General features: G+C 51.4%; 2 protein-coding genes across 15 annotated transcripts; both read right to left on the bottom strand.

Annotated features, from left to right (window-relative positions):
* Positions 1-438: 438 nt before the first annotated feature.
* On the bottom strand, positions 439-15659 carry FXYD5 (FXYD domain containing ion transport regulator 5). 12 transcript variants are annotated; one of them, XM_024237322.3, is made up of 8 exons: positions 15500-15657; positions 14699-14759; positions 12794-12874; positions 9483-9581; positions 6068-6157; positions 4135-4164; positions 3981-4055; positions 439-754 (listed from the first exon to the last, which is right to left on the bottom strand). In XM_024237322.3, the coding sequence occupies exons 1-8, from the start codon at positions 15623-15625 to the stop codon at positions 705-707; spliced, it is 612 nt and encodes a 203-aa protein (XP_024093090.2). In that variant the 5' UTR covers positions 15626-15657; the 3' UTR covers positions 439-704. The 12 variants fall into 12 exon arrangements, with proteins under 12 accessions (XP_024093090.2, XP_054394843.2, XP_063575521.1 ...); XM_054538868.2 differs by having other exon boundaries at positions 15440-15592; XM_063719451.1 differs by lacking the exon at positions 15500-15657 and adding an exon at positions 15277-15389.
* Positions 15660-15782: 123 nt separating this feature from the next.
* FXYD7 (FXYD domain containing ion transport regulator 7) lies at positions 15783-27108 on the bottom strand. 3 transcript variants are annotated; one of them, XM_054538872.2, is made up of 6 exons: positions 26917-27106; positions 21569-21598; positions 18965-19039; positions 18820-18853; positions 18620-18660; positions 15783-16415 (listed from the first exon to the last, which is right to left on the bottom strand). In XM_054538872.2, the coding sequence occupies exons 1-6, from the start codon at positions 26945-26947 to the stop codon at positions 16393-16395; spliced, it is 234 nt and encodes a 77-aa protein (XP_054394847.1). In that variant the 5' UTR covers positions 26948-27106; the 3' UTR covers positions 15783-16392. The 3 variants fall into 3 exon arrangements, with proteins under 3 accessions (XP_054394847.1, XP_024093094.1, XP_054394846.1); XM_024237326.3 differs by having other exon boundaries at positions 15988-16415; positions 18811-18853; positions 26917-27094; XM_054538871.1 differs by lacking the exons at positions 15783-16415; positions 18620-18660; positions 18820-18853 and having other exon boundaries at positions 18860-21351; positions 26917-27108.
* Positions 27109-27210: the final 102 nt, after the last annotated feature.

Below are 27210 nucleotides of genomic sequence, written 5' to 3'. Positions count from 1 at the left end.
GCCACACACTAGACTGGCTTCCCTCACTTTATTCCCTGCCTTGGCTTGTTTTATTTTTCTTTTTTAGAAACAGGATCTCACTCTGTCACCCAGGCTGGAATATAGTGGTGCAATCACAGCTCACTACAGTCTCGACCTCCTGGGCTCAAGCAGTTCTCCTGCCTCAACCTCCTGAGTAGCTGGGACTCCAGGCACGCACCACCATGCCCAGTTAATATTTTTATTTTTTGTAGAGTCAAGGTCACACTATGTTGCCTAGACTAGTCTTGAACTACTGGCCTCAAGTGATCCTCCCGCCTCAGCCTCCCAAAGTGTTGGGGTTATAGGTGTGGGCCACCAGGTCCGGCCTTTGCTTTATCAAGGAATACCTTGATGGCCCTGAGGCAGCCCCTGCCTCCTCTTTCCATTCCCCTGTCCCAAATGATCAGAGATCCTGGGGCAAGGACCACAGTGCTTTACTTTTTGTCTTAACAGAGGAGACAACTTGAGGGACAGCCCCCAAGGTGCCAGGCAGCCTTCAGGGGTGGGCAGGGTTGGGGGAGGTAGGAGACTTGGACCGGCAGCCCTGGCTCCAGCTTCATCGTCTGTGTCTTCCCTCTCTGGCCAGGCTCTTCGAGGGGATGCAGGAGGCTGGGCACGGTGAGCTGGCAGGGGGCTTGGCCTTCGGGTGCCCAGTGGGTTGTCGGCTCCTGTTTCTGATGGACTCACCTGCAATGATTCCGGCATAACCGGGACAGCTGCCTGCACTTGCCACCTGTGGGTGAAGGAAATGGTTCAGTCATGAGCTAGAACGATATTGATTCTTATCGTGTGTTCTGGGGCTGGGGAACCAGATTGATCAACCCTGCCCCTCGGGAAACTCAAAGGCAACTCCATAAACAAATGATGGAGAAACACAATGAGAACAGCCAGTGCTGGGGCCCTGCGAGAGGCCCTTCCCACACAGGCTCACAGATGAGCCGTTTGGAAGCCCCCATTATTTTGTATGTCACTTATTCATTCATTCAGGCACTAAGAACACAGTTGAGGACAAAGAAAAAAATCCCTGCCCTGGCAGAGTTGTCTTTCTATGGGGAAAGACCAACAAGGAGAAAAATAACAAAGTCAAATGTATGAAGGTGCTAAGTGGGAGGGTGTTAAGTCCTGTGAAGGGAAATAAGACCAGGAAGGAGGCATGGATCCTCACAGGGATGGCTACTGGGGCTTCAATGAGGAGGTTACTTTTTTTTTTTTTTTTAGGACAGAGTCTTGCTGTGTCGCCCAGGCCGGAATGCAGTGGCACAATCTCGGCTCACTGCAACCTCCACCTCCTGGATTTAAGTGATTCTCCTGCCTCAGCCTCCCAAGTAGCTGGGATGACAAGCACGTGCCACCAAGCCCAGCTAATTTTTGTATTTTTAGTAGAGATGGGGTTTCATCATGTTGGCCACGCTGGTCTTGAACTCCTGGCCTCAAGGGATCCATCTGCCTCAGCCTCCCAAAGTCCTGGGATTACATATGTGAACCACTGCGGCCCACTAAGGAGGTGACATTTGAGCAAAGCTCTGAAGGAGGTAAGGGAGACACCTGGAGGAAGGGTGTTACAGGCAGAGGGAACAGCAGTGCAAAGGCCTTGAGGTAGGAGGACACAGATGGGTTCCAGAGACTCATCTGTGGCTGCTCCAGAGTGAGGGAGAGGGGAACTTAGAAGCCAAGGGTACTTTAGAAAACACCTGCCACCCTTGCCTCCTCCAGCCCCTCAGCTCTCTGGCCTCGTCTTCTTCTCCTCTCCCCCAGCCTACCCTGTCCTGGCTACTTTGCCTCCTCCACTGCTATAGCAATGGGCGCAGCTCATTCCTGCTTCCAGGGCTTGGCACTTGCTGCTCTCTGTACCTGGTGATTCATCTCATCATCAGGGATCAGTTCCAATTTCACCACTCCAGGGAGGGCTTCTCTCCCCACCCCTCTCTTCCCTGTCACTCTGCTTTATTTGGCAAATATCTTTCTCTGAATCCACTCATTCATGCATTTATTTACTTATCATCTTCGACCAGATGTGAGCTCCTGAGGACAGGGACCAGGGCTGCTTGTCACCACCATGCCCCCAGCATCACCCAGCATAGGTGTGGCACAGACTAGGTGCCCACAAATATTTGCTGTTGGAAAAATACATGGCCCCAGAGCTAACGTTCAGGCTCTGCTCTCACACAAACCTGGGTCCAATCCTTCACTGATTCTTTTTTTTTTTTTTAATTAAAAAAAATTATTTGTGTAGAGACAGGGTCTTGCTATTTTGCCCATGCTGGTCTTGAACCCCTGGGCTCAAGCCATCCTCCCACCTTGGCCTCCCAAAGTACTGGGATTACAGAAGTGAGCCACCGTGTCCTGCCAGCAAATGAATTTACTGACTCTTACGTGCTGTGTGACCTTAGGCAAACTCCTTAACTCTCTGAGCCTTAACTTCGCCACTGGGGTGAGAATAGGGCCTGGCGCAAAGTCAGGATCAACACATACATGTTGTATGACCGAGGCAACAGTGCTTGACTCTCAGATTCAGTGGGGATCACGCACACATCAGGAATCATGTCTTATGATTGTTAGAATTCTGCCTCTCCTCTTAAGGCAGAAAAAGATGTGGCTATGCTCATTTTCTTGATGAGGAAGTTGGACAAGAGAGGTAATGAAACTTGGCATTGGTTATACAGATTAACTGATAGCTCGTGTTTTATTTCACCCACAACATTTTAAAATCCTTTTTTAAAAGTTAGTTTCTCTGCTTGTTATTCTGCGTTTCCCCACAACTTCCTCTCCCTGCGTTGGGCCCTAGGCGCCTTGCCCTCTGGTTAAGCATTGGTAGGAGACAGGGGGGTGGGAAGAGAGGGAGGTTTAGGTATCTGATCCCCACCACACCTGCTCCCTCCTGGTTTGGTCACAAGTGAGGCAGTGGCTGGAACCCTCTTTCTGAGGCCACAGCTCCTGCCAGCAGCCCCACCTCCAGTTCCATCTCTCACCAGGCCTCCTGCAAAGCCAGTGCCTCCTCTCGTCCCTCAGGCTGGGGGATAACAGGTCCCCATCCTTGCTAGTCCTAGGGCACTGCACCATCTCATTACCCTGCCTGTACCTCTGGAGATATCTCTCTATTAAACGTTCTCCAGTTAACCCTTTGCAGGTCCTTCTGCCACCTGCCATGGCCCTGATCAACACAGCTGTCAACATTTGAGTACCAAAAGATTTTACAGAAACATTAAGCTCTTAAAAGAGTAGTTACTCTGGCTGTTCCAAGCCTCTATTCTTGCTGGATTGAGTGGGTGGGGTTGTCCCATGAGGCATTTAATCCTCAGTTGTTTCCTCCTGACACAGCCTTTTTCAGCCCTTGTTCCCTGCCAGGCCTGGGTGCAGTGAGCTTGTGACTGCTGGGGTGGTATGCTGACTGCCAAATGGCCCTTAGTCTCTACCCCTCCCTGTCAGTATCCATGTCCTTTGCCATGTGGCTTTGCCTGTCTTCCCATCAAGAGGTGGAGTCTGTTTCCTTGAATGAAGCCCAGCCTCGTGACTTGCTTTGACCTATGGAATGAGGCAGAAGTGATAATGGCCAGTTCTGAGCCTGCATGCATTCACTCTATCTTAGATCCCTGCCACCACCATGTGAACAAGCCCAGGCTAGCTTAGTGAAGGATAAGATGATGAGGCAAAGAGCCAAGGCACCCCAGAAACAGAGTTTCCTGCTGACCCACAACTGAACTCAGGTGTAAGAGTAAATCCAGTTGAGACCAGAAGAATCACCCAGCTGAGCCCAGCCTATGTTTCCAAACTGTGGTCTTGAGAGCTCAATAAATGGTCATTATTTTAAACCACTGAATTCTGTGGTGGTTTGTATGGATATGCAGCTAATAGATACCTCATTTAAAACAAAATTGCCCAGGGAGCTTTGAGAACCCAGCCCTCAATCATAAGTCCCCCTCCCGGTCTTGGTGCCTTTCCCACCCAACCCCAGTTCTCACTGGTGAGGATGATGATGCCTGTGATGAACAGCACAGCTGCGACCAACAGCCCCCGTTTCCGGAGGGTGTGTTCATCTGCAGAGAGAAAAATGAAGGGGTAGAGTCAGAGGGACCTCACCTTTCCTTCCCCCACATCTTCCTGTGGATAACTTACCATAGAAAAAGGGGTCATCCTCATGAAAACCTGGAGAGGCAGACAAAGAGCAAGTCAGGGTTCAGCAAAGGTTTGTGAAGTGAATACATGAATGGCAAAGTCAGGAAAGGGGGACACCTGGGTACCCTTAGAACAAAACCCAAAATCCTCACCATGGCACACAATCTGGCTCCCATTATTCCTCTAATCTCATTTCCTTCCCACCCCCTCACTCCCTGCACTCCAGCCCTACCGGCCTCCCTGCTGTTGAACATGCAGACACCTTCTCACCTCAGGGCCTTTGCACTGGCTGTTTCCTCTGCCTGGAACACACTTTCCCTAGACATCTGCATGGTTCCCTCCTTCACTCCTTCCCAGTGGGGCCCTCCCTGGTTTTGTATATGAAATACAGGTTGACTATCCCTAATCCCCAAATCCAAAATCCAAAATGTTCCCAAATCTGACAGTTTTTGATGTCATGTCAGAGGTGTTTGAACCAGAGCAACTCCATGTCGAATAGGGTAAAATAAGGCTGAGACCTACTGGGCTGTATTCCCCAGAGGTTAGACATTGTTAGTCACAGGATGAGATAGGAGGTCGGCACGAGATACGGGTCATAAAGTCCTTGTGATAAAACAGGTTGCAGTAAAGAAGCCAGTTAAAACCCGCCAAAACCAAGATGGCAATGACAGTGACCTCTGGTCATCCTCACAGCTCATTATACATTAGTTATAATACATTAGCATGCTAAAAGGCAGTCCTACCAGCACCATGACACTTTACAAATGCCATGGCAATGTCAGGAAGTTACCCTATGCAGTATAAAAAGGGAAGGAACCTTCAGTTCTGGGAATTGCCCACCCTTTCCCCAGAAAACTCATGAATAATCCACCTTTTGTTTAGCATATAATCAAGAAACAACCATAAAAATAGGCAACCAGCAGCCTTTGGGGCTGCTCTGCCTATGGAGTAGCCATTCTTTATTCCTTTACTTTCTTAATAAACTCTATGGACTACTCTGAATTCTTTTTTTTTGTGCAAGATCCAAGAACCCTCTCTTGGGGTCTGGATCGGGACCCCTTTCTGGTAACAGTCTGACATGATGCCGAAAGGAAATGCCCACTGGAACATTTTGGACTTCAGATTTTTGGGTCAGGAATGCTGAACTAGTAAGTATAATGCAAATATTCTAAAATCTGAAATCTGAAAGACTCCTGGTCCAAAGCATTTTGGATAAGGAATACTCAACCTGTACTCCCCAGTCACTCTCTAACCCTACTCTACTTTTCTTGATAGGAAGTTGAAATCAGCTGATACATAATTATTATGATTATTTCTTGTTGTGTTTCTCTTACCACTAGAATAGTAGTTCCATGAGGGCAGAGATTTTTTCTGGCTTGTTCACCACTCTATCTCTGTCCCCTAGAACCTAGCCTAGCACACAACAGGTACTCAGTGAATATTTGTTGAATGAATGGATGAATGGGCTCTCTATGTGACCCATGGGCATATCATTTCCATTCATTCACTGGGGGGCTGACTGGGCAGGAAGTGGAGATAAGACCACCAGGGAAAGAATCAAATTGCCCCTAGAAACAGAGGTCCCTGCTGACCCACAACTGACCTCAGATGCATGAGTAAGTCCAGCTGAAACCAGAAGAACCAGCCAGCTGAGCACACCCTAGATTTCCAAATTGCAGAAATGAGAGCTAAATAAATGGTTATCCTTTTAAGCCACTGAGTTTTTAGGTGGTTTGTATGCAGCAATAATTTATGCATTCATTTATCTATTCAGACATTTATCATGTGCCCACCCTCTGCCAGGCTTGAAGTCATTTACTTTCCCATCACGTCTTTACTGAGAACTATTCTGTGCTGGGCTGTATTCCAGGTGCTGGAAATACACAGTGAACAGAAAATAGCCTGCTTCCAGTCTGGGGAGGCAGTTACTGACCAGATGGCTTGAGGGTCTGGGGGTCTGTCTGGACGTCTGTGCTTGGGGATGGTCTCTCAGAGAGCGTCGTGGTGTCATCAGTGGGATGAGCTGAGAGAGTGGCCAGATCAGTGGAGGGCAGGAGTGAGCCATGGAGGCAGAAACAAGAGATATTACTGAGAGTCTGCATCTGGAAGAAACCCCTCTCCCACATCTACACAGCTGGTGTGCAGGGTCAGGCATCCCACCTACTCCACACCTAGAGGCAATAAGTAATGACAAGCATTGAAATGCTGAAATAAGCATGTACCCCCGGTTATGACTATCTGATTTGCCTCAATCCCCAGGGACTCCAGACCCCTCTCCTAGGACCTTCTGGCCCACACTATAATCCAGGAGATAAAGGAATTAAAGGACAACACCTGCCAAGGACTCTGACCCAGCTACATAGTCTGGAGATACTTGTAAAACATTCTGAATATTGCCCACTTGCAGTGGCTCATGTCTGTAACCCCAGCACTTTGGGAGGCTGAGGCGGGCAGATCACCTGAAGCCAAGAGTTCAAGACCAGCCTGGCCAACATGGTGAAACCCCGTCTCTACTAAAAATACAAAAATTAGCTGGGCCTGGTGGCACACACCTGTAATCCCAGGTACTTGGGAGGCTGAGGCAGGAGAATTGCCTGAACTCGGGAGGTGGAGATTGCAGTGAGCCAAGATTTCGCCACTGCACTCCAGTCTGGGCAACAGAGCAAGACTCCGCCTCAAAAACAACAACAACAACAAAACTATTCTGAATATCACCTCTGCCCCCAGACCGAAAATACCAAAGGGTTCTTCTCTTGAAAAAAAAAAAAATCTGTACCTCCAAAGAAAAGGCCTCCCCCAAGCACTGAGAAGTACCCCCACACCACATCTGAGGCCTCAACAAGAAGCCAGCAGACAGAGAAGCTCCCTCATGAAACCCAAGTTCCCTGGAACTATCTCAGTGCCCCACACCCTAAATAGGAACTGGCAACCGAGGATTACAAGATATTCAGGGAATGCATTGCCCAGAGGAAGGTATAAGCCAGACCGACGGCAGAGACCACAAGAATGCAAAGGACAGCCATACTGGTGTGTGGTGCTCATGCACCCTGTGGTGAGACAGTCTGGACTCAAATTCCGGTTCTGCCACTCTTGGCTGTATTGCCTAAGGCAAGCTGAGTAACCTCTCTGGGCCTCAGTTCCCTTTCCTGTAAAATGGGAGTAATGACAGTTCCCACCACACAGGATGATCACAAGCATCGAATGACTGAATACACAAAAGCTTAGCACAGTGCCCAGCATGAATAAGCTCTCAGCAAAAGTCAGCCGTTGCTATTACTGTCTGCTCAGCACTCCTTCCTCCTTCTGGAAAAGCTCTCCCTTTCTTTGTGGGAGGACATTGCCCTCCCTTTCCCAGTTATAACCCAGGCTACAAAAGGAAGCATGTGACCCCAGTCTGGTCCTTCCCTGAGACCTTTGAAATCCCAAGTAGGGATATTGAGTGACAGCTAGGTACTATAGACTGAATTCTATCCACCCCACCAAATTCCATGTGATGGTATTTTGGAGCGAGGGCCTTTGGGAGGTAATTAGGGTTAGGTAGGATCATGAGGGTGGGGCCCTCATGATGGGATTAGTGCCCTTATAAGAAGAAACCAGAGAGCTTGCTTTCAAGCTCACAAGCCCACCCACACATGGAGAGGACATGGTGAAGACAGAGCAAGAGAATGGCTGTCTGTGACCCAAGGGGAGCCCTCGCCAGACACCAACCCTGCTGGCACCTTGATCTTGGACTTCCCATCTCCAGAACCGGGAGAAATGAATTCCTATTGTTTAAGCCATCCAGTCTGTGGTATTTTGTTATGGTAACCTGAGCAGATTAAAACCCTAGGTGAAGCCTGGAAGCTTTGAGCTAGGAGGCTCAAATAACATGAGCCATTTCCTTCCTAGGCGGAAGAGAAGCAAAGATAGAGGAGGAAGAGAGGCCTGGGGGCTTTCATGCCCAGCCTCTAGGCAACCCAGAGGCTCAGCAGTGGCAGCCATTTGTCCTTGACGAATTTCTGTCACATATATCCAGGAACATGGACCAATACATAGAGCAACTCAGGTCAGCAAAGACTCAGTAAATTAATGCAGAGATGTGAGAATGCTTTATCAGTTGATAAGTGTGGACACAGCTGCTATCCCCCATCCCCTACAGATGCACTTTTGTACAAACTAGAAAAGTTCCCTTCTGTAAAGCACTTTATTTCCATCCGTTGTAGGATTGTTTTAATAGATAGGTTCTGTAAGAATGAGATGCTTTGCTGCTATCACTAGAAAACTGGAACAATTATAAAGACTGACAAAGGGAATGGCATGGCCCGAGAGGTGGTGCTCTTGTTCAGTGCCCAGTCTGCACAACTGTACATGTCTCTCTGGGAGTGGCCTACGCTACAACACTTTCCAGTGTGGGGCTGCCCCTCAAATAAGGATCATCACACAGGCATTAGAGGCGATCTGTTGCCTTATCTCAGCTCAGTCTCCTTTCCCACACCTTCTGGTAATACTAACTCACTTGTCCAGAGGAAAACCCCCTCTTCCCTGACTCCTGGTCTATGTGGTTCAGGCATGTCTGGCTCAGCCTCCTCTCTAGCCCCAGGGTGGGGCACAAGACTCAGGCCTGACGAATGAGAGCAGCTCATTTCTCAGGCTCTCGTTGGTTCAGACATGAGCATGTGACTCCAGCTGGACCAATGAGAGTCAATTCTAGGCCTCAGGCTAGAAATAATGGGAAAGATTTTGTTCTCTAGCCACCACGTATGTGACTATCTCTGCCATCAAGAGGAGAAGTTAGTCGAGAATGAAGACAACAGAACCAAGAGAGGGAACAAAGCACTCATGACAGTGCTTATGTGCCTTGATTCAGCTATGCCTGAAGTTGGCTACTTCTGGACTTTCCAGAACTTATAAAGCCAATCATTCTTGTGTGTGTGTGTGTGTGTGTGTGTTTAAGGTGAATTTTCTATATTTTGCAACTGAAAAGCTCCTGCTCTAACATTAAGGAGCTGTACAAAAAAGAAATATCCGCAGGCACATTTTATAGCACCAGCCCTCTGAGGGGAACTGACGGAAAGAAAGTTCCGAAGTCTGTCAGTTAGGGAAACACTGCATACTGCACGCTGCTGCTTGGGGATCCTTTGCTGAAAATTAGCTTAATCAAGACTCTCAGAAGTCCTGCCATAAAGAAACATGGTTAACTTTAACTCAGGGTTCCCCAAATAACTTTGACCACAAACCAAAAACATTTTTTTAAAATGTATTAACAATTCCCCAAACAGGGGCACTGAGAAACATACTGAGGGAAATGTTGACCTAGATAGAGAATTAAACAAAAATCGTAGGCTGCTGCTCTCAGTCCCATGCTATACCTGCTTTGGTGCTTTTGTGTGTCTCTGGATCTGTCACTAGAGGCCCATCCGTTCCTGCCGGTCGCTGGGTCTGGGTCTGGGTCTGGGGTTGTGGTGTTTCTATTCAGGTCAGAAGAGCAAGGAGGGAAGGATAAGAAAGTTATTGGGGAAAGAGAATTGGGGCCGGGTGCGGTGGCTCATATCTGTATTCCCAGCACTTTGGGAGGCTGAGGCAATCAGATTACCTTAGGTTGGGAGTTTGAGACCAGCCTGACCAACATGGAGAAACACTGTCTCTACTAAAAATACAAAATTAGCTGGGCGTGGTGGCTCATGCCTCTAATCGCAGCTACTCGGGAGGCTGAGGGAGGAGAATCGCTTGAACCCGGGAGGCGGAGGTTGTGGTGAGCCGAGATTGCACCATTGCACAGCAGCCTGGGCAACAAGAGCAAACCTCCATCTCAGAAAAAACCTAAGAGGCTGGCAAAACCTGAAGACGTGAATATACCAAGTGTCACTGTAGGGTTGGGAAGGGGGACACTCCTGCACACTGCTGGTGGGTTAGGAAATGGGTACAGTCACTTGGGAGGGCAACTTTTATTTTTACTTTTATTTATTTTTGAGACAGGGTCTCACTCTATCACCTGAGCTGGAGTGCAGTGGTGCAATCATAGCTGACTGCAGCCTTGAACTCCTGGGCTCAAGTGATTCTCCCGCCTTAGCCTCCCAGGTAGCTGGGACTACAGGCACATGCCACCATGCCCAGCTAATCATTTTGTACTTTTTGTAGAGAATAGGTTTTGTTGTGTTGTCCAGGCTGGTCTCAAATTCCTGGGCTCAAGCGATCCACCCACCTCAGCCTCCAAAAGTGCTGGGATGACAGGCATGAGCCACTGTGCCTGGGCGGCAGGAGGGCAAATTTTAAAACATTAAGAATGCATGTCCTTTGCCCTGTACTGTTTTGGATAAAAGCACAGGCTCTGGTGCCAGATTCCTGGACTTCGATTCCAGCTGCATCCCTGACTTGCTGTGAGACCTTGAACCAGTTACTCAGAGCCTCTGTTTCCTTGTCTGTAAAATGGGGACAATGATAATTTCTGCCTCTTAGGGTTTGCGTGAAGGTTGAGTGAGTTAACATATGCAAAATATTTAGAACCATGACCAGCACATAGTCAGTACATATTGCAAGTGCGTTTGCTCAAGGAGGAAGGGACAAGGTTGCTCATTGTGGTGCTGTGTGTAGACAGAAAAAGCTGGAAACAGCCAACATCGTTCATCAAGAAGTGTGTGACTCCATAAGCTGTGATATAGGCGCCTTGTGGAATACCAGGCAGCAGAGAAAACAAAACAAGTCTTTATGCAGTGATGTGAGAAGAACTTCCAAACATACGACTGCACGAAGAAACAAAGCAAGCTGCAGAACAATCATACGATCTCCTTAAGCTCACACAAACACAGCACACAGTCAGTGCATTTTCTCCAAGTAATATACATGGGATGTGGTATCACTGGGGACCTACCCCAATGCTAACAGTGGGGACCTCTCAGAGACAGAGGGAGAGAACGAGGATTGGGGCGGGGAAGTGACAAAGGGGTTTGGTTTTGCCTACAATCGTTTTATTCTTTCCAGGTAGAATGCGTTTACGTACTACTGTGTCTTTAAACATCGATTGAAAAAATCAGGGAGCACTTTTTTTTTTCTTTGAGACAGGGTCTCGCTCTGTTGCCCAGGCTGGAGTGCAGTGGCAAGATCTTGGCTCACTGCAACCTCTGCCTCTGGGCTCAGGTGATTCTCCCACCTCAGCCTTTCGAGTAGCTGGGACTACGGGAGCACGCCAATGCACTTGACTAATTTTTGCATTTTTCTGTAGAGATGGAGTCTCAGTGTGTTGCCCAGGCTGGTCTAGAACTCCTGAGCTCAAGTGATCCATCCACCTTGGCCTCTCAAAATGCTGGGATTATAGGCGTGAGCCACTGTGCTTGGCCAGGAGCACTTTTTGAATTATACTCCAAGAAAATGTCCAAAAGTTGTTCAAAAAATTCAAAAAAGGGTTAGAGAAAAAAGAGATGACAGGAAGAAATAAATGGGACTGGCACACAGAGACTTTCTGGGGGTGTTTGCAAAGCTCTGCTCCTTGACCTGGTTGGTAGTTACACAGGGATTCAATTCAGAGTAAGTTATTACACTGTAAATTTATGGGTTTTGTATTTTTCTATATGCATGTTAATTTCACAATTTCAAAAGTGTTTTGGTTTTCTTTTTCTAAAGAATTGAATGGAGTTGGCTGGCTGCCCCACCCAGAGTAAACCAGGGCATTCAGAGCTGGGAGTAGGGACTGAAATGGGCAACCAAAGACCTATAGTGTCAGAGGAAGAGGGGAAACTTTGTTTGTCTTGGTCCTGTCCCCACCCCCTGCCCCTGTGCTACTCAACATCAGCAGGCCACGTTGGGGTCGGAGGGGTGGGCTGGAGTTCTGTATAGACTGCATCCGGAGTCCAGAAACAAGAGATCAGGGAGAGAAAAGGAGAGAGAAAAAGAAGTGGGCAAGGTCTATGGATGGAGATGCCAGAGATTCCCATAGCAACTCAACTTTAATGTAATAGAAATGGCTTAATTAATCCAGCCATTTGCTAACTGCTGAAATGTGCTACCAATATGTCCCCTTCTTTGGGACCTTACGTCCCACAGATGCCACACTACAGCTCCTTCTTCAAGATGCTGGCTGCAAATTAGCTTTCTCAAGACTCTGAGAAGTGCTGCCTAAAAAAACGTGTTTAACTCAGCTTTCCAAATGCACCTGCTCTGATAAAAGCCCCCAGAACTTCCTTTAGGGACCATCCTTCCCTGACTCTTGGTCCACTTTATTCAGTGGAGCTGACACCGGCCCTGGTGGAGGTTGGACATGGGACCCAGGCCTGGCCAATCAGCTTTCTATGTCTGTGGCCACAGTGGCCAGCTCAGGGATACAACCTGAGCCTGGCCAAAGATAACTCAGTTCTGGGACATTTGCTGGACTGGGGAAAGGAAATTCTCTTGCTGGGATTCTTAGCAGACAGGATGAGAGCCCCAGGCTTCAAGGGATCATCTTGACCCCATGAGAGGAGACTGTTCCTGAAAATGAAGCCAACACAGAGAAAACAGAACCAAGAGGTGGAGAGAGGTTCCTGATAGCATCATTTGAGCACCTAGATCACGCCATGCCTGAAGGTCTGTACCTGGACTTTTTTGTTACATAAATCCATAAATTCCCTTGTTTGGTCCAAGTTTGGGATTTTTGTTGCTGTTGTTATTTGCAATGACAGGATCTTGATAGATGTGTCCCTTTCCTCACCTGGGGCTGGTGTCGGGACCTGAATGTCCATGATAGTTGAGTTTGCTGAAGAACTGGATGTGGTATCCTTCAGTGTCTGTCCTGGGGAATCAAGGATGAGAAGTCAGGAGGAAGCCTGGTCCCCTCCTCTCACCCCCGCCCCCCCGCCCTCCCCTCCCTGGTGAAACCTTAGGGGTCCTGTCTGCTGGTGGAATCACTCAGCTTTGGCTGTATCAATCCATAATTCTGAAAGTGTTTTCAGCTACGCCAATGCCTGGGAACCCTTCTTCTAGGCCCCCTCCCTCCCTATCCCTGTGGGATGGGAAAGTCAGTTTAGTCTAGTGAGCCCAGGAGATGGGGTCAGCCTGGGCCCTGGTTTCAAATCCTGCCCCCAACAACTTTCTTGCTGTGTGACCTGGAACAAATGAAGTCCTTTCTCTGAGCCTCAGTTGCTTCATCTGCAAAGCAGGGATAATAATTGAATCTACTTCACAGGGCTGTAGATAGGGTGAAATGACACAGAGCAGGGAAAGGGTCTCCCACACAGCTTGCTGTGTCGTCAGTGCTGGATAACTCCACTGCCCCCACCCTGGTCCTGCCTCCGTACCCTCCAGCCTGGACATCCCAGCAGCCTCCTCCCTGGGCTCCTTGCTCCTGTCCCCACCCCCACAGTCTGTTCCAACCTGCAGCCAGAGGGAGCCTGGGACCACCTGAGTCAGGTCAGGGCCTGCCTGGTTCAGAGCTCTGCCCTGGCTGCACTTCACTCCACATAAAAGCAAAGCCCTCACGTGGCCCGTAAGTCCTCCTCCATCTGGTCCCATGACTTCTCTGTCCTCTCATCATCCCACTCTGCCCCTTCTCATCCCAACCCAGCCACCCCACCTGCCTGCTATTCTTAAAACACACCAGACAACACTCAGCCCCCAGACACCTGCAAAGCTCATTCCCTCATTTCCTCCAAGTGTTTGTTGGTCCAAATGTCACCTCCTCAGTGAGGCCCTCCCTGACCACCCAGTTTAAACAATCCTCATTACCTCTACTTTTCTGCAAGCACGTATCACCTCCTAACACACGATATAATTTACTAACTTGTCTCTCTCCACTAGAGTGTGACCTCTTGTTTTATTCACTGTTTCCCCAGTACACAGAATATCTAGCACATAGTAGGTGCTCAATAAATATTTGTCAAATGACTGAATGAGTATATGAAAATCATTTTATGAAGGAGAAATGAGGGTGCCTTCAGTGGGGCGTGCACTCTGGGTTCTGGGGGCAGGCAGGACAGTTGTTTTCCCAGCTCCTCTACCCACTGTCCTCTGACACAGGGCACTTCCCTTCGCTGAGCCTCAGTTTCCTCATCAGTAAAATGGGCATGACAACAGGTGTGACTGACTGTCAGAGGCAAAGCCTAACTGAGCTAACACACACCACACCTGCCATGCAGAAAGGATGCTCAACGCCCCCCCGCAGTTCCCGTCTTTCAGGAGACACTTCCCAGGCAAGGCTGAGACTTGCCAACTCTTTGGACTAACCCCAGCTCAACAGCTTTGCCTAACTGTGTAATGCCCAGGGACCCAGTGATCCTCTTTTCTGGGAGCCTAGGTTTCCTGGCTGCTGAGTAGAAAACCGACACCAGTCTCCCCGCCAAATCAAACTCAGTGAGTTCTTCTTGGAGGTGAAATTGGAGGATGCTCAGCAGGACAGGCCCTGGCCAGACTCACTGGAAGCAGCCACCCGGGTCTGAGGTGTCCAAAGAGGGTGTAATATCGCCCCACCATAGGGATCCCCACTTCCTGGTGCCGGCTCAGCGGGAGGGTGACAGGGCGGGGCAACGTTCACAGGGGCCAGCCACCCACCCTGCAGCACACGTGGGGCTGGCCTGGCTGGGGGCTCTGGGGCAGGGTGGAGGCCAGAGATGAGTCTTACCTCTGGTGGGAAGAATCAGGCCAACGATGGTGAGAAGACACAGGCGACCAGAGGGCGACATCTGTGGGACCAGGCGATGCCGCGGTCAGCCATGATGTCAGTGAGGCCGACCTCCGGCAGCCCCCGGGGATCCTGCAGCCCCTTGCCTGCCCTGAGCAAACACCTCTGGCTTCCAGGACCCCCTGCCAGGGCTGACGGCTAGCCTCAGGGAAAAGGGGAGGGTCTTAGGTGGGGATATCAAACCGTCACCCTGCTTCCTTCCCCTGCAGGTCCCCAAAGAAAACAAGAAGCATCAGATAAATGGGTCTCCCAGCAGCTGCAAGGGCCGGCGGGCACTCCTGAAGCAGAGAAACACCTCCCGGCGCCTTCCGCCAGGCGCTTATCCCTCACTGGGACTGACGCAAGGAGGGGACTGGGGCAGAAGAGCAGATAGGAGGCCTCTTCCCTCCCCCAGGGGCCCAGAGCCCAGGAGTCGGCGAGGAGGGGAAGGAGGAAGAGTGAGTAACGCCTCCTGCGCTCAGAGGAAAAAGTGAGTTGGTGTCAGGGGCCGCCTTGCAGGGATGGCGCGCTGGGGAGACCTGAGAGGCACTGGTCCGAGGTGGGTGGCAGATAGCTGGGGAGACTGAGGCAGGCTGTCGGGAGCGAGGCAGAGCGGCCCACTGTAGCCCAGGAGAGGAGGCAGAGAGACGTGGGCGTGGATGGGGGGCGGAGAGGAGCGGAAGGGGTCAAACCCCTACCCACCTGAGTCCGGCCCGTGGGCAGAGGGGCAGCGGATGGAGGTGGCGAGCGAGAGGGACTTACGTCGGAGCTGGGGGTCCTAAGCCGGCAGCCTCGTGGGGAGAGGGACGCGGCGGTGGCTGCTGCGTCCAGGCGGAGGGTGTGGCCAGGGGAGCGCGAGCGGGCGGGGACCCAGACGGGCTCAGTCATTTCCTCTTGGGTTTCCTGGCTTCAGAGCCCGGGGTGGGAGCAGGAGGGGGAGACGCTGAGGGCGACGGGGGGCAGGGGTGAGGGCATAGTGGTGGGGGAGGGTGGGGACGGGGATGGGGCAGGCAGGTCTAGGGTGAGTGGGCGCCTCTGAGTGAGCAGGGGGAGAAAGGGGAGAGGTCTATTCTGGGGTCGCTGGAGGAAGGGAAAGGACAAATCCAGAGGTGTTGAGGAAAGAGAAGGGATTGAAGGGGGGCAACTCGGGGCACTGGGGGAGGAGAAGGAAGAGGGGGCAACCCCGGGCACGCAGGGGAGAGCTACCCCAGGTTCAGTTCTGCACCCGTACCCACACCGTGCCCCACAGATGAGAACACACAGACAGAACAGGGGAAAAAACCAAATGCACATTTATTAAGCTCAAGACATGGACACTGAGGGGCCAGGGGGACGGATCTTCGGGGATGAGACAAGGAGGTGCAGGGGGGCCGTACACGGGGATGCTGGGGGGGCTGGGCCAGGATGGACTCCCGGATCCCAGGAGCTGGAGGCCTGAGGCCCCGGGTGTGGGGTGCAGACGGGCTCTTTGGGGGATCGTCATTGCCAAGGCCTGGGGAGGGACAGCAGGGTGCAGCGGCTCCAGCCTTGGGGTGGGTGGGGCGGCTCATTCCGGGGAGCGCTCCCGGCGCGCGGCTGGGTCCCCACCGCCTCCACCCGGTCCTCAGGCTCCCGCGCTCAGGCAGGGTCGGCAGCGGAGTTTCCTCGGGCAGGTGTTACACGCCGCCGCCACCAGGGGCTGAGGAGAGAGGGGGTGCGTGAGCCACCAGAGGTGGAAACTGCCTCCTTCCCCACAGCTCGTTGGCTCTCCATTCCCCGGCACCATGGAAGCCAGACCCCAGGGACCGTCACCCCAGAGCTAACACTGAGGAGCTGTCTTGCCTCCCACACTCGATGTCTGGTTCCCTTGGGGACACCTCGTGGTGTCATGGAGAGAAACACCTGCCACGGGGCTGGCGACCCCAGACCCAACCTGGGCTTTTGGAGCTGTCCTCCTGCCAGAAAGGGAGTCCCCATCTCCCTTCCCATCTGCAATCTCCTCCTACACCCTCACTCCTTTCCTACACTCCCTGTCCTGAACATTTGGGTACAACGGGAATTCCCCCATTCCCCACCCGCTGCAGACCATCATTCACCTAGGATAGACCGGAAACCTGTGCAAAGCCTTCAGCTGTGCCCCAGGTGACAAGGCCAACCCCCATGCTGCCCCACGCATCCATAAGTGCCCTGTTCATGTTTTAAAACTCATTAAATAAACATGAAACAGGCCGAGCGCGGTGGCTCATGCCGGTAATCCAAGCACTTTGGGAGGCCGAGGAGGGCAGATCGCTTGAGGTCAGGAGTTTGAGACCAGCCTGGCCAAAATGGTGAACCGTCATCTCTGCTAAAAATATAAAAATTAGCCGGGTGTGGTGGTGTGTGCCTGTAGTCCCAGCTACTTGGGAGGCCGAGGCAGAAGAAGCGCTTGAACCCGGGACGCAGAGGTTGCAGTGTTGTAGTAAGCTGAGATCGTGCCACTGCACTCCAGCCTGGGCAACAGAGGACAGAGCAAGACTCTGTCTCAACAAAAAAAAAAAAAAAAAAAAAAAAAAGGAACATGAAACAAATTCCACAACAAATACTCCTCAACCATTGAATAACCCGTGTCCCCCTCCCGCTTTTTTTTTTTTTTTTTTTAAGTTATAAGAACTTTATAAGAGACACAGAAATTCCCATTTCTGGTTTTTTACAAGTCTCCAGAAAGGCTGCATTTCCACTAAAAACAGGTCAAGATATTTTTACATAATTAAAATTAACAGCCCCAAAGGAGTCAGAATCTTTCATCCACATGCTTGCCCTGCATCCCTCTCGCTCTTCCTTTACACTTTCCATGCTTACACCCATTCTCCCTCCTCCACCCTCCACGCCCTCCTCCTCCCATCCTCCCCCCTTCCTTCCTGGGCTTCTCCTTCCCACATTCTCCCCAACACCTCCGTCCTCTCCACTCTATCCCCTCCTGTGCTTCCCAGCTTTCTTCTCCATCCTCACATTCCCTGCATCCCATATGTTCTTTTCCAATGTGAATTCTAAAATCTGCATTCTATTCATCTCTCTTTTTGTTATTTTGATGCAACTATTCAGAAACCTTCCCTCCCTCCCTCTGTCCCGCTTCCTCGGCTATTTCATCCTGGATCTGCCCGGCTGAACGATCAAGTCTGGAAAGTCTCTCCCCATCTTCCTCAGTGCTCCCTCTCTCTCCCTCCTGACTGACAGAGCTCCTCCCACATGGGGCCCTTCTCTTCACAGGCCTGTGGCTTCCTCTCCTGGCAAATCAGCTTGTCCTGGCTTTTATAGGCTTGAGCATTTGTTTCTGGGAATCTCTGTGGATTCTGGGACATGTCACATCCCACAGCCTCCCCACGGTTTAGCATCATGTTTCTTTTCCCTCCCTCCCTCCCTCCCTTCCTTCCTTTCTTCCTTCCTCTTTTTTTTTTTTTGACAGTCTCACTTTGTCACCCAGGCTGGAGTGGAGTGGCACAAACTCAGCTCATTGCAACCTCCGCCTCCCAGGTTCAGGTGATTCTCTTGCCTCAGCCTCCTGAGTAGCTGGGATTACAGGTGGACACCACCATGCCCGGCTAATTTTTGATTTTTAGCAGAGACGGTGTTTCACCATGTTGGCCAGGCAGGTCTCGATCTCCTGACCTCAGGTGATCCGCCCGCCTCAGCCTCCCAAAGCGCTGGAATTACAGGCGTGAGCCACCGCTCCCGGCCAGGTTTAGCATCTTTCATCTGCAGAATTTCCTCACCTTCCTAGGGAATTGTCCTGTGATATCTGCAGGTGCCATCCGCTCCCCCCCTCCGCCCCCTGCATCCAGTCCATCCATGCAACTTCCCTTCTGAGGGTTGCCTTCCGTGCCCCACCTAAAACTCTCCCAGAACCACACGGTTTCTCACCCTCACCTGAAGACGGAAGCTCGGACTTACAGGATTTGCAGGTTGGGCTGTGGAGGCAGAGATGAGAGAGAAAAGTAGAAAGAGGTTCAATAACCATAGGCTTTGGGGAAATCACATGGCAGGCCCAGCGGATCCTGCCCATCTGCTAGGGAGGCACCCCGAGGCCCCCTCCCGCTCTTTGCCCACTGCTGCCAGACCTCTCAGACCTGGAGTCCGCCTTTCTGCACTTCACCTTCTTGCCTGTTGGGAGAGAGAGACAGAGCAAGAAGACAGGACATAGGGTGTAGGATATGGATGAAAACCAGCAGAGGATGCGGAGGCCGAGGCAGCCCAGGAATGGGTCGCACTTACTGATGACGATGAGGATACCCAGCAGGAACAAGATGGTTGCCAGAGTCATGCCCACAGTCTGCACCGTGTTGTAGTCTGGGGAAGATAACGGGGGACATCGAGGCAGGGACAGCACCTCGGCTCCACCTGGAGCCCAGTCCCGGCTCTGCGTGGCCCAGCCAGGGGCCCAGAATCGCCCAGGGAGGCTGTGGGCCGGTTGGACACTCCTTCAGGGGGTTGATGTGAGGATGTAGGGTGTGGGCTTGGGCACCGTTAGCTCCCCTTGCCCTGTGTACCCTCTACTTTCCTCCCCTGCCTTCTCCTGCTGTGCTTTCCACTCTGGATATATACATAATTACTCTCCCTCTGCCACCTCCTCCCCGGCCCTGGTTCTGTCCACCATTGTCGCCCATCTGGCCTCTGCAGCAGCCTTCTCTAGGGTCTTGCTGGCCTGCCTGCACTCCCACCTCTGATAGCCACAAGGACCCATCAACATTTGAGTCAGATCTGGGTTCTCCTCCGCTCAGAGCCCTCCTCATGCCCATTGCCCTCAAGGTAGAAACCACAGTCCTCACTACGGTCCTCAAAGTCCCATATGATCCAGTTCCTTTCCTTCTTGGACCTCACCCCACCTCACTCTCCCCATCAATCCTACTCCAGCAACAGTGGCCTCCCCACTGTTCCTGGGGCATATCCAGCATGATCCTATCCGAAGGCCTTTGCACTGGCTGTTCCTGCAGCCTGAAAGCTCTTCCCCCAAATATCCACATGGCTCCTTCCCTCACCATTGTCTGGGCTTTATTTGATTGTGAGCAAAACCTCTGGCTGTCCTATTCAGAATTTTCCATCCTCTCCTCCACACTTTCCAATCGCATTCCCTTCTTTATTTTACTTCATAGGAATTATTCTTGCCTAATATTCTTGCCTAATAATATTCTTGTCTTTTTTTTTAAGAGATGTAGTGTCACTCTGTCACCCAGGCTGGGGTGCAGTGGTGCAATCATAGCTCACTGCAGCCTCCACCTCTTGGGCTCCAAGAGACTGTCCCTGCTCAGCCTCCCAAGTAGCTGAGACTACAGGCACACACCATCATGCCCAGCTAATTTTTAAATTTTTTATGTAGAGCTGGGCACAGTGGCTCATGCCTGTAATCCCAGCACTTTGGGAGGCCAAGGCAGGCAGATCACTTCAGGTCAGGAGTCCAAGACCAGCCTGGCCAACATGGTGAAATCCTGTCTCTTCTAAAAATATGAAAATAGCCAGGTGTGGTGGTGTGGGCCTGTAGTCCCAGCTACTTGGGAGGCTGAGGCAGGAGAATCACTTGAACCTGGGAGGCGGGGGTTGCAGTGAGCCGAGATTGTGCTACTGCACTCCAGCCTGAGTCACAGAGTCGGACTTTGTCAAAAAAAAAAAAAAAAAAATCACAATCATAGTTCATTGCAGCTTCAAACTCCTGGACTTGAGCGATCCTCCTGCCTCGGCCTCCCAAAGCACTAGGATTACAGTTATGAGCCACCGTACCTGGCCAATAATACTCTTGTCTAATATATAATTTTCATATTTTGTTTTCTTGAGTATCTCTGTATCTTTCCCAGTGAGTGGAAGGTCCAGGAGGAGGGCCGGAATTCTTGCATTCTTGAATTCTTGTCTGTGTGGTTCACTGCAGTGTCTCCAGCTGCTTGGAGCATTGCCAGACATAGAGCCTGTGCCCGCTAAGTATTTGTTGAGATATGAATTTATGGAGCACTCACTCTGTACCAGTAGTGGTCCAGGCTTCTACCCTCAAGGAGTTGACTCTCGTATTGTGATAAAGCATTAAAGAAACAACCCCGCCCAAAAACAAGTCATGCAACCCCAGCTGGGTATGGTGTGGCTCTTCTTTGCCAGGGAGTCAGGAGGGCCTATCCTAGCAGAGTAGTCTATGTTTGATCTGAGGCCTGAATAAGGGGGAGCCTTAGCCAGCCATGTACAAAGCTAGAGGAGAAGCATTCCTGCAGAATCATGGCACATGCAAAGGTCCTGAGATGGGAGAGGAATTGACACCTAGGGGAAAAGTATGAATGAGCAAAGGGGTGGGGTGGGGGCAACAGGAGGGTGTTCAGAGGGGGAAATTGGAGCCAGATCTACCAGGCCTGGGGTAACTTATTTGAGCTTCAGTGCCATGGAGGAGATTTAATGGCACCAGCCAGGTATCTTTCCCACAGTCCTCGTAGGTGGGAACTATTACTATCCCTTGTTTACAGAAGGGCCCAGAGAGGCAAAGTCGCTTGCCCAAGGCCATACAGCTAGTGAGTGGATAAGGCAGGATTCAAATCCAGGCAGTCTGGGCTCAGAGTCATTGCTTCTAAGGTTTTCCTTCATCTGCTTCTCTGACGACACCAAGGCACCAGCCCAGATCCTGGTGAGACCTGAAGGGGGCTCAGAGAGAGTGTGAGGCATCCCCACTCCCCCATCTGGTTCTGCCCTCCATGAACCCAGCTGATGTGAGCCACACCCATATATATGGTCCCATGGCCAGTGGCCCAGCACGTATCGCGTGGCCATAGCTGAAGCCATGTCTGGAGGGATCTGTGAGCACCTGCAGCTACTCCCCAGTCCAGCCCCATCCCCAAATCCAACACTCACCATAGTAAAATGGGTCAGGTTCCTCAGGAGCTGAGGGAAAGAAGCAGAGAAAAAGAGAAAGAAAAAAAAAAACTTAACAGTGTATTTCTTAATATTTTTTAGGATCCAGATGGAGCCACTGGCCCAATCATTTCTTTGTGGAAGTCAGATAGAGACCCCTTGGTTTGGATGATGTGGCCTCATGGCAAGCCGCAAGGCTGGAAGAGCATAGCTCAAGCTGGATTCCAGCCCCTACTCACTCCGTCAGTCAGCACCATCCTCTATGCAGTGTACAATCTACCCAAACTACATGGCAGTCCTGGTTCTGGACCCCTATGGAGGTCTGATGCAAGCTAGGGACTCATTCCCCGAAAAACACAGACGCACTCCCACTTGCCCATGATGTCATGAGGTTAAAACAGACCTCACTTCCACTGGTGGACCAATGAATGTCTCAGCTTCCCCCGAACACTCCCTAAAACTTCTCAGTCACCTGAGGGCTCTGACAGGCACCTGCTGCTACTGCTGACATCCACTCACTCCTGACACTCCATCCAGTACAGGGAAGCTGTGCTGATTCATACCCCACATTACTTATTTATTTTTCTTTCCTTCCTCCCTCCCTCCTTCCCTTCCTCCCTCCCTCCTCCTTCTTTCCTTTTCTTTCTTTCTTTCTTTCTTTCTTTCTTTCTTTCTTTCTTTCTTTCTTTCCTTTCTTCTTTCTTTCCTTCTTTTTCTTCTTTCTTTCTTTTTTTGAGACAGGGTCTTGCTCTGTCGCCCAGGCTGGAATGCAGTGGCGCCATCTCAGCTAACTACAACCTCCACCTCCCAGGCTCAAGCAATTCTGCCTCAGCCTCCCAAGGACCGGGACTATAGGTGTGCACTACCACTGCTGGCTAATTTTTGTATTTTTATTAGAGACAGGATTTCACCATGTTGGCTGGGCTGGTCTCAAACTCCTGACCTCCGATGATCTGCCCGCCTCAGCCTCCCATAGTGCTGGGATTACAGACGTGAGCCACCGTGCCCAGCCCATTATTACTTATTTCTGAGACATCATCAAGTTTAAGATTCAAAATTGAGTTTGTAATAGTTTTCCCTGTGTGTGTGTGTATGTGTAAATATGTTTGGAACTCTACCGCGTGAAATGTCCCCATCCATTAGAAGACACATAATGATTTCAGAAATGTTCACATGTGGATAAAATGTGTGTCTCTGGATTCACTTTTCTCCACTTCCCACCTTCCTGGCCCTAATCATGTTCCCCTGCAGGAGAGCTCAGAACATCCTTCCCATTCAACAAGTTCATCCTGATGGTTCTCGAATGCCTCTGACAGTTCTTATTATATTTGGCCTTCCCTAGAGCAGAATTTGGCAGCAGACTGTCTGCCACATGGGGAGAGGGTGAGGGGTGCCAGGGTGATGCCTGATGTCATTGGTGTTCTCCTTCCCCCTTCCAGGCTCAGGGATGGATGGCTCCCTGGAGGTTGGGTAGGGCCATATGACTAATTCTGGCCAAGGAACTGCGAGTAGAAGTGCATTGTCACTTCCAGGCTGGGGTGTTTAAACATTCAGGAACATTCAGGCCTCCAGGCCAAAGCTCTGTTTCACTTCTAGCCTGGTGGCCTGAATGTTCACGATGGTGACTGCTCTAGTTTTCTTTGGTGACTGGTCAACCTGTGATGGACATATATGTGAACCTGGTTGTCATAAACCCCTGAGACTTTCGGTACTATTTGTTACCACAGCATACTCTAGCTGAAACTGATTGATAGAGGTGGCCCCAAAGCAACACCTGTTTGTTACCACAGCATGCTCTAGCCGAAACTGACTGATAGAGGTGGCCCCAAAGCAAGACCACGATTCACACAATGTGTAAGTTTACCCTTCCCAGGTCTCTGTCCAGGCTTCAAAGACGATGTCTTAGGTTGGTGCTGAGGTATCTTTAACACCTTCCAACCCTTGTTAATTTCCCCCTTTACCTAAGAGAAAACAGGCCTTGGGCTCCAAGTCTTCAGCAGGCAATAAAATCTAGGCAGAATTTTGTGGCATTATTTGGTTTTCTCCTTTATTTATTGATGTAACTAGCAGTGGGTAGCCCTGACTCCATTCCAGCCTCCCTGCTAAGCATCTGACCGATATCAGCGCATTTACTCTTAATCTTCATAGCAACTCTTTCATATGGGTGCTATCTTCATCCCCATTTCCTGGAAGGGGGACACCAGACCCAGAAAAGTGAAATCACCTGCTTCAGATTGCTCTTATGCTGCCTTCAATTTAAGGCAAAAAGAAGATGAATTTTCCAGCTGGGCGCAGTGGTTCATGCCTGTAATCCCAGCACTTTGGGAATACAAGGTGGGCGGATCACGAGGTCAGGAGTTTGAGACCAGCCTGGCCAATATGGTGAAACCCCGTCTGTACTAACAATACAAAAATTAGCTGGGTGTGGTGGTGTGCCCCTGCCAGTCCCAGCTACTTGGGAGGCTGAGGCAGAAGAATTGCTTGAACCCAGGAGGCAGAGGTTGCAGTGAGCCAAGATCGTGCCACTGCACTCCAGCCTGGACGACAGAGCGAGACTCTGTCTCAAAAAAAAAAAAAAAAAAAAAAAGAAGATTAATTTTCCGGTTGTGATGGTGCTATAAAATAAAGCTCGTTGTTTTTAAAAAGCTAATCCTGGGTTGGGCATGGTGGCCCACACCTGTCATCCCAAGCACTTTGGGAGGCCAAGGTGGGTGAATTGCTTGAGCCCAGGAGTTTGAGACCAGCCTGGGAAACATAGCAAAACCCGTCTCTACAAAAAATACAAAAATTAGCTGGGTGTAGCAGGAGTGCCTTGTAGTCGCAGCTACTTGGGAGGCTGAGGCGGGAGGATAGATTGAGCCCAGGACATTGAGGCTGCAGTGAGCTGTGATCGCGCCATTGCACTCCAGCCTGGGTGACAGAGTGAGACCTTGTCTCAAAAAATAAAAATAAAAAAGCTAATCCTTTGAAGGAAAAAAATTAAATAAATAGCAGTGTGAGGAATATTTGAATAAAGCAAAAATTGTGACGGTAGTACTCAAAAGCACCAAGATGGTGAAACACTGCTTCAGGGTCCCTTGTGCTCTGTGTAAGTTTCCCCACCAGAGAGTAAATTTGTTTGACTCATCACTGCTGTTCATCCTGACATTTATGAAAGGCTCTTCAAGTTTTCGGGATGAATGAATGAAGGAATGATTATGAGTTGGTCCTAGGCTGCAGGAGGCTGTAAAAGGTGGATTGTCTCACTTGTCTGTTTTCCACACACCCGCCCTTCCCCAAAGTTATCGGGAGCCCACTGGGTGAGCACCTGTCCCAGAATCTGGTGTTCCATGTGGAAGATCCTCCTCTGGTCCCTGCTGCCCCAGCAACCTGGGCCCTCAGGCGTGGCTGGTCTAAGGGTGGGGCCAGGAGTCAGGCAAAGGAATGTGCACTACTCCTGGCCAGCTGCCAAGGAGATATCAGGAAAGAGGTGGTTGCTATGGCAACTGGGGCATCTTGCCAGGTGAAGAGAGGTGATAGGTCCTGGCACCCCAGGCTGGGTGGGGTCCCCTGTGAGGTCCTGTGTGAGATACAGGTTTCAATCTTGACCCTCTTCCCTCCTTTTGCACCTCCTGCTGTTGCCCCTGCAGGACTGGCTTCTGGCCAAGCTAAGGGTCCATTTCAGGGATAGGGACCCAGACCCAGCTGTGCTCATGCATCCCTCTTCTGTTCACTCCTAATTCTCCCTCCTGTTCTCTGGCAGGGTGGAGGGAGACAATCTCCCCTCTTCCCCCGTCGCTCCCCAACAGTTCATTAATTAGTTTCCTTAAGCAGCTTGCAATGCACAACATGCTTTTTCTCCCCCGGGGTTTCCCGAGACCTGCGGTCTCCTGTCATGCTGTGACTGGGAAAGGGGGAGGCAGAGGAGGTTGGGTTAAGGAGTCTGTCCTCCCACCTCTGCCCGTCTGCTGCCATCGATCTTGCTAACCACCACCTCTGCAAAAAGAAGCCCTGGGCTCCCGCCAGGCCTGCTGCCTCAGCCCTGCCCCCCTCCCTAGGGTAGCTTCCAGCCTCTGCAGCCCCCCCCACCCCCCGCCCTGCTTGGGATTCTGCAGATATGGCTCAGTGCAGCAGCCCCCGCCTGCTGGGAAGCGCGGAAGGGAGGGAGCCATCCAAGTGGAATTCGGGTTCCCTTCACTGCCAGGGGCTTCTCAGCACCCCTGGTCCATCCCCTGCCCTCAGTGCTGGAGACCCTTGCTGGGCACCGGCTCCCTCTTGAAGCAGTCTGTGCCTTGCTCGTCTGCAGAAGCAGGATTAGCAGTGGGGGCTATTAGGGGGCGACGGTGGAAGTGGGTGTTTAAGTGGATGCATAACTGGGTTAATGGGTGTGGAATGGAAATCAGTCTGCGGCTTGATGGGGGCAGTAGGGACAGCTAGGTGTATACCCAAGTGCACCTCTGGGATTGGAAAACACCCCTGCTGTGGGCTGGAAGGAGGGTCCCATCGCCCCATTCCCACCCATGGGGGCTCACTGCAGTGGTTTGGGCCCCACCCCACATGGCTCCCTTCTTCTCTTTCTGCTCCCCTCTCTCCCCATGGGTCCGTCTCTCCCTCCGTCTCTCTGCTTCTCTCTCCATAGCGGTCTCAATCCCGCTATCTCCCAGGCTCTCATTTTTTCTCTCTCTCTCTGCATCTCTGTCTACTGCTCTCGGCCTCTCCCCTCCACTGGGAATCTCTCTGAGTTCATCTATTTGTCTTCCTGGGTCTTTGTATCTGTGACTCTGGATATCCTGCCTCTCTTGGTCTCTGTCTCTTCCAGGTTCTCCCTGTCTGTCTCTTGCTATATCCCTTCTCTCTGTCTCTTCCTTCAGCTCTCACTCCTTTCCTCTGAACCTGGCTGTCAAGGGTTTCAGGAAACAGACACCCTAGGAGACAGCACTGGAAAGAAGAGGGACATGAACCTCCTCCCCTTTCCTTGCCCACCCCAGGGACCCTGAAATCTTCCAGAACGTCTCTGGTCGCAGACCCACCCGCTCCCACCCTGCAAGCTCATCTCTTCCCTGTCTGCTACCACCACGGTGCGGGACCAGCCACCCCGTTGCCATAGCGACCTGTCCGAGCATCCCTTCTCCCGGGACTGCCACTCTCCAACCGCAGGTCTGGCACAGGACGCCCTCCGGGGAGGGGGTGTCCCAGAGACCCCGAGGGGCGATCAGGGGGTGCATTACAGGGGCCTCCGCCCACAGGAGGAGCGGACCTCCCTCCCCCCACTTCCCTGCCTTACCATTGCTTGAATCTCCCGACACCCTCTCTCCTAGGCTCTCAGATCCCGGAGCCCCCCTGCAACCCCCTCCCCAGACGACGCTCACCCTTTGTGGGGGTCTGGGTCGGGGTCGCCATGCTGGGCCGGAGCAGGGGGCTGCTGGATGCTTTGGCGGCGAAGGCGCGCTGCAGCAGCTGGAAGCAGGACGGACCGATGTCGGGGGGAGCTGGGGGGAGCCCTGGCGTGGGGGGGCCTGCAGCCAATGGGGGCCCGGGGAGCCCGCCCCCGTGCAGGCCACCCCCGCCCCCGCCCCCGCCCACCACCGTCGTCCCCGCCCCTTCCTCTAGGGTGGGGCGCCCCCTGCTGGGGTCCGGGGGCGCTGGGCTTTCGCGCTGAGGGA

The sequence above is a fragment of the Pongo abelii genome, chromosome 20 (genome assembly GCF_028885655.2).
Source record: "Pongo abelii isolate AG06213 chromosome 20, NHGRI_mPonAbe1-v2.0_pri, whole genome shotgun sequence".
NCBI classification, from domain to species: domain Eukaryota; kingdom Metazoa; phylum Chordata; class Mammalia; order Primates; family Hominidae; genus Pongo; species Pongo abelii.
Note: the sequence above shows the minus strand (reverse complement) of the source record. Positions and strands in the feature narration are given on the sequence as shown.

Bases quoted from the DNA above. Each gene is read 5' to 3' on its own strand.
- FXYD7 (XM_054538871.1), bottom strand. From the start codon at position 26,947: ATGGCGACCCCGACCCAGACCCCCACAAAGG. The intron at 21,599-26,916 runs GTGAGCGTCGTC...TCTTTCCCTCAG, and splicing joins GACCCAGACCCCCACAAAGG to CTCCTGAGGAACCTGACCCA. The intron at 21,352-21,568 runs GTGAGTGTTGGA...AGCCCCCTTCAG, and splicing joins ACCTGACCCATTTTACTATG to GTCTCACCAGGATCTGGGCT.
- FXYD5 (XM_063719448.1), bottom strand. From the start codon at position 15,625: ATGACTGAGCCCGTCTGGGTCCCCGCCCGCTCGCGCTCCCCTGGCCAC. The intron at 14,760-15,499 runs GTAAGTCCCTCT...CTGGTCCCACAG, and splicing joins TTAGGACCCCCAGCTCCGAC to ATGTCGCCCTCTGGTCGCCT. The intron at 6,158-12,677 runs GTACAGACCTTC...CCACTCTCTCAG, and splicing joins TATGTAACAAAAAAGTCCAG to CTCATCCCACTGATGACACC.